Source organism: Ostrea edulis, chromosome 6, assembly GCF_947568905.1.
Source record: "Ostrea edulis chromosome 6, xbOstEdul1.1, whole genome shotgun sequence".
Lineage (NCBI taxonomy): Eukaryota > Metazoa > Mollusca > Bivalvia > Ostreida > Ostreidae > Ostrea > Ostrea edulis.
The window spans coordinates 85163415-85172654 of NC_079169.1; the positions used below are offsets into that span (position 1 = coordinate 85163415).

Genomic DNA, 9240 nt, shown 5'->3' on the forward strand with positions numbered 1-9240 from the left:
TGATTGTTTTCTTTATTTCAATGCATGTTCATAGGAATTAAATTCAAATATCCTCTCAAAACTCCTGTTGGAATCATGGGATGGGTCTCGGTGAAAGCGTGTCGCAATAAAGTGTGAAGAAGTAGAGATTTTCTATAGTCATCTGGCCCATAAAATAGATGATTTCAGTAGGAGTCCCAAAATCTGGCATTCAAATAAGGAATACATATAGCAAATCCAAACTACGTTTAATTTGATCCAAAATTGCTTTGTGTTGTATGACAGGAGCGTAAAGTTGGCATAAAATTGCCAAAAAATGTAAAAATCAATGAAAAATTTCATAAATTCAGGAGGTTTTCCTTTCAGAAAACATACAGCCCATGGGTCGAGCAAATTTATATTCAAACACATTTTTCATCTTCTCTTAATACACAATATATATTAATTTCATTTTGCTCGCCGGATGGGCACACCTTATAGCAACAATCTGGATGAAATTTAACAGCTATCAAGCCCTTTTTGAAAAAAGGCGGGAAGAACTCATATTCATGACGTAATAATGCTATAAAATAAGAAATAACTTTGATTTAAGTTGAGATAGTATACTTGGCATATATCTAACTTATTCAAAACACAGATCAAGCTTGATTCAAGACACATTTAAATCGGAGACTTTTTGGGGGCCTTTTTATGTACAGAATTGTACCTTGTTCTTTACATACAGTACAGAAATTTCAATCAGATTTGATTTCCAAAGTCATGTCAACCATGATGCAAATATTTTACTTTAAACCTGATGTATCAATGACTGCGTCTTCAAACAATGTACCATATAATTTCACCCCAAAATACACTGTGCTTTTAAAAATTCTAGACAAATGACCTTTTATGATGCCAGGTTCACAATCTGACTAAAGTACAGACCTATATTATTATATAATATTATATAATAATATAGGTCTGTACTTTAGTCAGATTGCCAGGTTCAGTTATTACTTGGATATACAACGATCATCATGTAAATACCTACTCTCACTGATGCACGCCCAGTATATCTGTGAAAACAGACTCTGTCTGTTGCATGTTATGTATAAGTCAGAATTTTGATACAGAAAACTTTGACTCTATGGTTGGGTGTTCTTTGACACTATGGTTAGGTGCCCTTTTAGTCTATGGTTGGGTGCTCGCTCTTTGACACTATGGTTGGGTGCTCTTTGACACTGTTTAAGTGCCCTTTGACATTATGTTTGGATGACACTATTGTTGGGTGCTCTTTGACACTATGGTTGGTTGGGTGCTCTTTGACACTATGTTGCTCTTTGACACTATGGTTGGGTGCCATTTGACACTATGGTTGGGTGCCCTTTGACACTATGATTGGTTGGGTGCTCTTTGACACTATGGTGGGGTGCTCTCTGGCATTATGGTTGGGTGCTCTTTGACACTATGTTGCTCTTTGACACTATGGTTAGTTGGGTGCTCTGACACATGCATTATATTGTAAACCCTGTCATCTGACCTAAGGAATCATTATAATGTAATTCTATGTCACCTGATCCCATGGGGATCTGGGTTAGAATAGGTCCTCTGTATCCCTTGCATAAAAGGTGACTAAATGGGGTGGTCCTTCGATTGATACTAAAAAAACGACGCCCATGTTACAGCAGGTGCGGCACGATAAAGATCCCCCCTGCTCAGAGACTAAGCGTCGAGCATAAGCTTAAATTTTGCAGTCCCTTCACCAGCAAAGGTGACATCTCCATATGAGTGAAAAATTGTCGAGCGGGATGTTGAACAATATACAACCAACCAACGTCGTCTAACCTGAGGACGCATTGCAGGAAGCACAATACCTTCAGGATAAGAATCCTTGTTTGGACCATATAATATTAGAAAATCAAACTTGACAAAAAGTTGTTTATGACCGGGAGCAAGTCAGTAGTAAGTCCATGAAGGCCATTTAGCAAGCTTAGTCCTTCACCCATTATTTAGTTATCCACATTTTAGTATTTTTTTTCCCAGACCCATTCAACCAAACTTGGCACAAAGTATTTATAGGTAGAAAGTATGCAATTAATTCAACTAGGAGGGCAATTTTAAAACACCTTCCAAGGAAAGATAATCAAAAATTGTAACAAGAGACTCTGAAGAACCCTAAGTGCTTACCCAAGTTGAATCGCATTCATAAGAAGTAATTAAAAAGTGATGTGCATTAAAACCCACGGTGGCTTTATAAAGGTGGCTATATGAATCAATGCTGCTTAGATTACTCTGAAATGTGAGAAAATTGTGCAGCAACTTGTTAATCCAAGAACCACTTTATTGCCTGATGAAGATTAAGTTGACTAATAAAAGACAATAATGTACTAGGTATGGTCACTTTTCATGCAGTCGTAATGGAGAAGACAACATATTTTTTCTACCAATCAAAAGCCATGGTGGTCATATTAGAGTTTGGATTGCTCCGACAGGAAACAATCCTTGTGAGGACAATCTGAGAAATGTTTGTATATTGTACTAAGCATGGTCACTTGGCATGCATAATGGTTCACCCTGCCAGTCAGGTGAGCATAATGGTCCACGGGCATCTTATCCTTTCAGTTTCTATATGAATGACTCAAGTCTGAAAATTCAGATGACATTCACCTAATGACAATGACATGAACTCTGTAAGCAAGTAACATCCACATGTATTTACTAATCATAGCTCATGATGATTACGGTGTCTGTTTTTATAGCGTTTTCGTCTACTATCACTGATCTAAACCTACATAACATAACAGGTATTGCCGTACATAACATAACCTACAGGTATCGCCATAGTAACTGACCTCAACAAGACAGCCTAAATATTGTCGTTAGAACTGACTTTCATTCCAATAAAACATGTACATGTAATGGTGTGTTTGACCTTGAAATTTGCCATGTATATGTCTACAAATAGGATAGCTCCTTTGAGATATGTCATTCAGAGAGAACAATGTTGTGCTGCATGCCAACATTAAAACAAAATAGGTCAAAATTACTTCAAAGTGATGATTTCGCTCTGCAAGGTATACTGTTTTCTAAATATTTGATTTTACTGTCGCGTAATTTCACTAGAAACATCACCCGTGAAAAAATATTTTTTGCTTTTATTTTTATTTGCAAAAATACATGATCAATAGAGCACTCGCGAATTTATTTTCTTGTGATTTGATGTCCACGAGTCATTTCATGATAAGTAAGGAATCTACAGTAGACATCAAGAAAATTTAGACACCCAAGAAAATTACTCGCAGTTTCCTGTAAACCAACCTTTATTCAGGATGACTTTATTTTGTGATTTATCAGTAAATAAACTGGTTCACTGTGACTAAACTGGTTCACAGCAACTAATATTTGCAACTGAGATAGTCTTAAGCAAATATATAGACACTGAAGGATTGGTTTGTGGCAGTAAATATTTACGCTGATGTGATTCTTGCGAACAACACCCCTCCCACACACAGAGCTGATTAATATCTATTACGTGTCTTAGGAATGAAAACCCAGTCACATAATATGAAAAGTTCATCCTACATGTGATTTATCATCATGATATACATAGTGATTTATCATTACATAAATATTCATTAACAAACAGATTATTGCACTATGGTTAACATACAGAATGAGTATCACAGATTTAATGCACAAATACATATGTATACTTGGAGATGTTTTCTTTTAAATTATCAAATAATTATACATTTTATGTATAAAATTCTGAAGTATACTTTGGAATGTCCCTGTAGAAAACCATTGCTCTGTGAACTAAAACAGATTTTCCCATTGAATGAAATTTCTAAGTTTCTGTGATATCACCGTCTGTTACGGTCCATGTCCTCCACAAGATTCACAAGCCTCTGTCTGGATTTCTTATTGATGTGGTCTACTGAGTTTATTAAAGCCAAAAACTGCTTATTGGAATATTCCTGCAAAATGGAGGAAAAGAAATTTACTTCTGCTTTTTTAATTTAAACATATTTTATTGAGAAACTCAATAGGATCGGGGAACAGGCATAGCCTAAGTAGGCCCTCTCCCTAATACAAGGGTCAAGTACTTCTGCTTTGCACAAACATGTGCGTGTGTAGTGTATGCCGTTTTACTCAAAGGATACGAAACACTGTCAAAACTAATACAAAATACTGTCAAAACTAGTAATACTATCAAAACTAATACAAAATACTGTCAAAACTAGTAATACTATCAAAACTAATACAAAATACTGTCAAAACTAGTAATACTATCAAAACTAATACAAAATACTGTCAAAACTAGTAGTACTATCAAAACTATGTATTGTAATGAATTCCATATACTAATGCTGCAGACTAAGAATGAAAATTACAGATATTCTAACATATCAATAAAACGGTTGATTCCATGAAAATTTAGAAAAACACTACAACTTTTTTGTGTATACCCTATGTCATGTAATTTTGGGATAAGGAATATTTGGCAGATTATTCTTTTAAAAAATGTTAAAAATGTTCAAAATTACCCAATATACAATATGTAACCCACTTCTCAACACAAAATTACCTAATATACAATATGTAACTCATTTCACAATACAAAAATACCCAATATACGTAACTTTCTTCTCATCAAAAAATTACCCAATATACAATATGTAACTCCAATATACAATATGTAACTGACTTCTCAACATAACATTACCCAAAATACAATATGTAACTGACTTTTCAACACAAAATTACCCAATATACAATGTATAACTCGCTTCTCAACATAAAATCACCCAAAATTTATTATACAACTCACTTCTCAACATAAAATTACTCAAAATACAATATATAACTCATTTCTCAATAATGAATATAAAATATCGTAAAACAATACGTAACTGACTTTTCAACACAAAATTACCTAATACACAATACGTAACTGACTTGTCAATACAAAATTACCCAATATACAATACGTAACTGACTTGTCAATACAAAATTACCCAATATATAATACATAACTGACTTCTCAACACAAAATTACCCAATATACAATATGTAACTGACTTCTCAACACAAAATTACCCAATATACAATATGTAACTCACTTCACATCAAAAAATTACCCAATATATAATACATAACTGACTTCTCAACACAAAATTACCCAATATATAATACATAACTGACTTCTCAATACAAAATTACCCAATATATAATACATAACTGACTTCTCAACACAAAATTACCCAATATACAATATGTAACTCACTTCACAATACAAAGTTACCCAATATATAATACATAACTGACTTCTCAACACAAAATTACCCAATATACAATATGTAACTCACTTCACAATACAAAGTTACCCAATATATAATACATAATTGACTTCTCAACACAAAATTACCCAATATACAATATGTAACTGACTTCTCAATACAAAAATTACCCAATATACAATATGTAACTGACTTCTCAACATAAAATTACCCAATATACAATATGTAACTCATGTCTCAACATTAAGAAAATGTCTAGATCTCCTTTTTGTTATACATTCTGTAAATCTATACAGAATGGCCAAATTCTTGCTGGAGAGTATATTTTGTTGTTGTGGTAGTGAGAACTCCTAGAATGTTCCACTCAACATTATAAATAAGGTGATTTAAGGAATATCTATTGCCTTCAGTGACATAAATAACAAGAGTACCGCAAACGGTACATAATACGCCCGTGAAATGCTTACATAAGGTGTATTTCTTATGCTATAATTTGTATAACTTTGTTTCAGGTAGTATCAGCCATCATGAGGCTGTGACAAACTTTCATATGAACAAAGGGTCTTAGCTTAAAAATCGAGATTTCCTCAAAATGGACCAAGTTCAACAACCTGTAATTTTTTCAAAAATGGAAGAAAATCAAAATCCTTCCCCAGATGCACATCTTCAATACCCATACAAACACTCCACAAAATAAGAATGTCCTCACTTGAAAACTGTGGGAGGAGTTAGGCAGACAAATTATGTACCCTCCATAGAATATTAATTTCCAAATAGACTAAGTTCAACAAACTGTAATTTTCTCAAAAATTGTAGAAAATCAAAATCCATCCCAGATGCACATCTTCAATACCCATACAAACACTCCACAAAATAAGAATGTCCTCACTTGAAAACTGTGGGAGAAGTTAGGCAGACAAATTATGTACCCTCCATAGAATATCAATTTCCAAATAGACTAAGTTCAACAACCTGTAATTTTCTCAAAAATTGTAGAAAATCAAAATCCATCCCAGATGCACATCTTCAATACCCATACAAACACTCCACAAAATAAGAATGTCCTCACTTGAAAACTGTGGGAGGAGTTAGGCAGACAAATTATGTACCCTCCATAGAATATTAATTTCCAAATAGACTAAGTTCAACAACCTGTAATTTTCTCAAAAATTGTAGAAAATCAAAATCCATCCCAGATGCACATCTTCAATACCCATACAAACACTCCACACAAAATAAGAATGTCCTCACTTGAAAACTGTGGGAGGAGTAGGGTGGGCAAATTATGTACCCTCCATATAATAATTATTTCCAAATAAAGGGGCAAAACTCCTGGAAAAAAGGTCGAAATGGATCAAAATTGCAGTATGATCTAGAGTGACCCACAAAGAAGCTACACAGCAAGTTTCAGCATGATATGTGAAAGGGAAATGAAATTATAAAGAGAAAACCCCAAACGGACGGACGAACAGACATCGCTGTACCATAATACGTCCTGTCTATAAAGACGGGTGTATAACAATAGTACATAATGTAAATATCAAATGACACAAGGAATACACATAACAAATATCAAAGTCCTGTCTTTTACAGTTACAAAATTCTAAAATGTGAGAGATTGATAAATAAAATAAATGTACACAAACCAAATATCAAAGTCCTGTCTTACAATTACCATGTTCTAGAGTACGAGAGATTGATGAATGGATAGTGATAACCCCTAATGGCAACTACGCTTCGTTGGCATTATTATAAATTGCAGTTACTGTAGTTGATTTTCTGTACTCAATGAAGCACAATCTCTATGTTTCGTTCTTTAAATAATTATGATAAAGGATTTTAAATCATTTTAGCCACACCAGTACCTTATGATCCTGAAGCCAGGAATCTAACTGATTTTCAGGAAGGTAGTACGCCTTTATATAGCTTTCTACAAAGTCTTTCTCTGGAATAGGCCTGTCAAAAATTAAAAAAATATTTTTCAATTTCATAAGTCTTTTCTGGAAAGATTTTCCTTCACTGTGGAGTAATTTTGCAGTTCACTTCAAACACCCAAATGATTTTCTTACTTGAGTTTGTCTCTGTTGTTGCATTAGACATACTAATGTGTTGGGGAATATTTACATTTTCCTTTATATAACACTAAACACTGGAGTCATGTCTATATTGTGTGGATAAACTCACACAAGTTTTTCTTATAACAATAAACTAAGCTTCTACAGGACAATGTTTTACAAAAGTCAACATCGGAAATAAGGTATAAATTTTAAACTTCTACATGATAAAAGACACAGTTGGTGCAAAATGAAAATAAAACTTCGGGCTTTACCGATTTTGTTTCCACTACTGACTACGTCTACACTGTTACAGATGTCTAAATATGATACCTTATTTCTCAAGTCATCAAAAGGTGCATCTTTGCTAGCCAAGGGTTTTTGGTCTACTCCGGGGAGCTTCCCTTGGCTAACGAAGATGGAAAAGGTGTTCCACTTAGATGTCATAAGGTATTGTAGGTATTGACTAAAAGTCCTTATTGTATGTGAGTATTTTTAAAATATCTGCATCAATTTGCAAGAAATGTCTTGTGGAAAATAAAACTCTTGTTTTTATCTACCTATCACTAACTTACATAGCTTGAAGTCTTTCATGGTATATCATTCTCAATTTAATATTTTCGCAAATTGACTCTGAACAGTGACAAAAATTAAGAAATCATGTGATACAATGAATCCATTGTAGAGTCCTTTTGCTAGCCCTAAAGCAATAGCTATTGTTCAAGGGCTGGAGTCCTTCCTGTCAGTTACTGCCTTGTGGTTAAGAAACTAACTATTGCCTTCTATTTTTTCTTGCAACCACGAATCTTAAATGTAATTTTCTGTTGGCAAGTACTCAACTCCGAGAAGACTTACTTGAGGTCAATTATAGTATCTAACTTCATAAGAAACTGCTGATAGTCTAACTGCATCAAAGCACGGCCTTCATTGCTGCACTTTTTGGCATTGGAATATCTGCAATAGAAAAACATTCAGTGATATTATTCAGAAAGAAAAAGAAAAACCTATGACATGTCAAAGGTCCTCATTTTCTTTGGACACAGGACATTTTCTCTGGTCTACAATTTACTTACCCCTCCACAAATGTTCTGTTAGCCAGCCTCACACAGTGCTCCCAGAGAGTTTGATAGACAACCCTTGGAATGGGCACCCTCCTGTTGATCTCAACCAAAAGCTGGGCTACTGACTCAAAGCCCTGTTAGAGACACAAGCCATCATCATTAATCTGGGCTACTGACTCGAAGCCCTGTTAGAGAGACAAGCTATCATCATTAATTTGGGCTACTGACTGGAAGCCCTGTTAGAGAGACAAGCCATCATCATTAATCTGGGCTACTGACTCAAAGTCTTGTTAGAGAGACAAGCTATCATCCTTAATATGGGCTACTGACTGGAAGCTCTGTTAAAGAGACAAGCTATCATTCTTAATTTGGACTACTGACTCGAAGCCCTGTTAGAGAGACAAGCTATCATCCTTAATTTGGGCTACTGACTTGAAGCCCTGTTAGAGAGACAAGCCATCATCCTTAATTTGGGCTATTGACTCGAAGCCCTGTTAGAGAGAAAAGCTATCATCCTTAATTTGGGCTATTGACTCGAAGCCCTGTTAGAGAGAAAAGCTATCATCCTTAATTTGGGCTATTGACTCGAAGCCCTGTTAGAGAGACAAGCTATTATCCTGAATTTGGGCTATTGACTCGAAGCCCTGTTAGAGAGACAAGCTATCATCCTTAATTTGGACTATTGACTTGAAGCCCTGTTAGAAAGACAAGCTATTATCCTTAATTTGCACTTTTGACTCGAAGCCCTGTTAGAGAGACAAGCTATTATCCTTAATTCAATGAAAAGGTAAACTTGTCATTGTCAATACATGACACTAGGGCACCATGAAGCAAAACATCCCACCCCTGCCATAACCTCAATCAGTT

The 9240-nt window shown here is 34.7% G+C and overlaps 1 protein-coding gene across 4 annotated transcripts in view; it reads right to left on the reverse strand.

Moving 5' to 3' along the window:
- Positions 1-3523: 3523 nt before the first annotated feature.
- The window catches only part of LOC125683052 (syndetin-like), a 39395-nt gene continuing 33678 nt past the window's right edge, over positions 3524-9240 (reverse strand). For all 4 annotated transcript variants that reach the window (XM_056142442.1, XM_048923764.2, XM_048923763.2 and 1 more), the window contains 4 exons: positions 8386-8507; positions 8168-8266; positions 7124-7214; positions 3524-3935 (listed from right to left, as the gene is read on the reverse strand). In XM_056142442.1, coding sequence (XP_055998417.1) covers positions 3822-3935; positions 7124-7214; positions 8168-8266; positions 8386-8507 — 426 coding nt within the window. In that variant the 3' untranslated portion in view covers positions 3524-3821. The remainder of the gene's footprint in view (positions 3936-7123; positions 7215-8167; positions 8267-8385; positions 8508-9240) is intronic.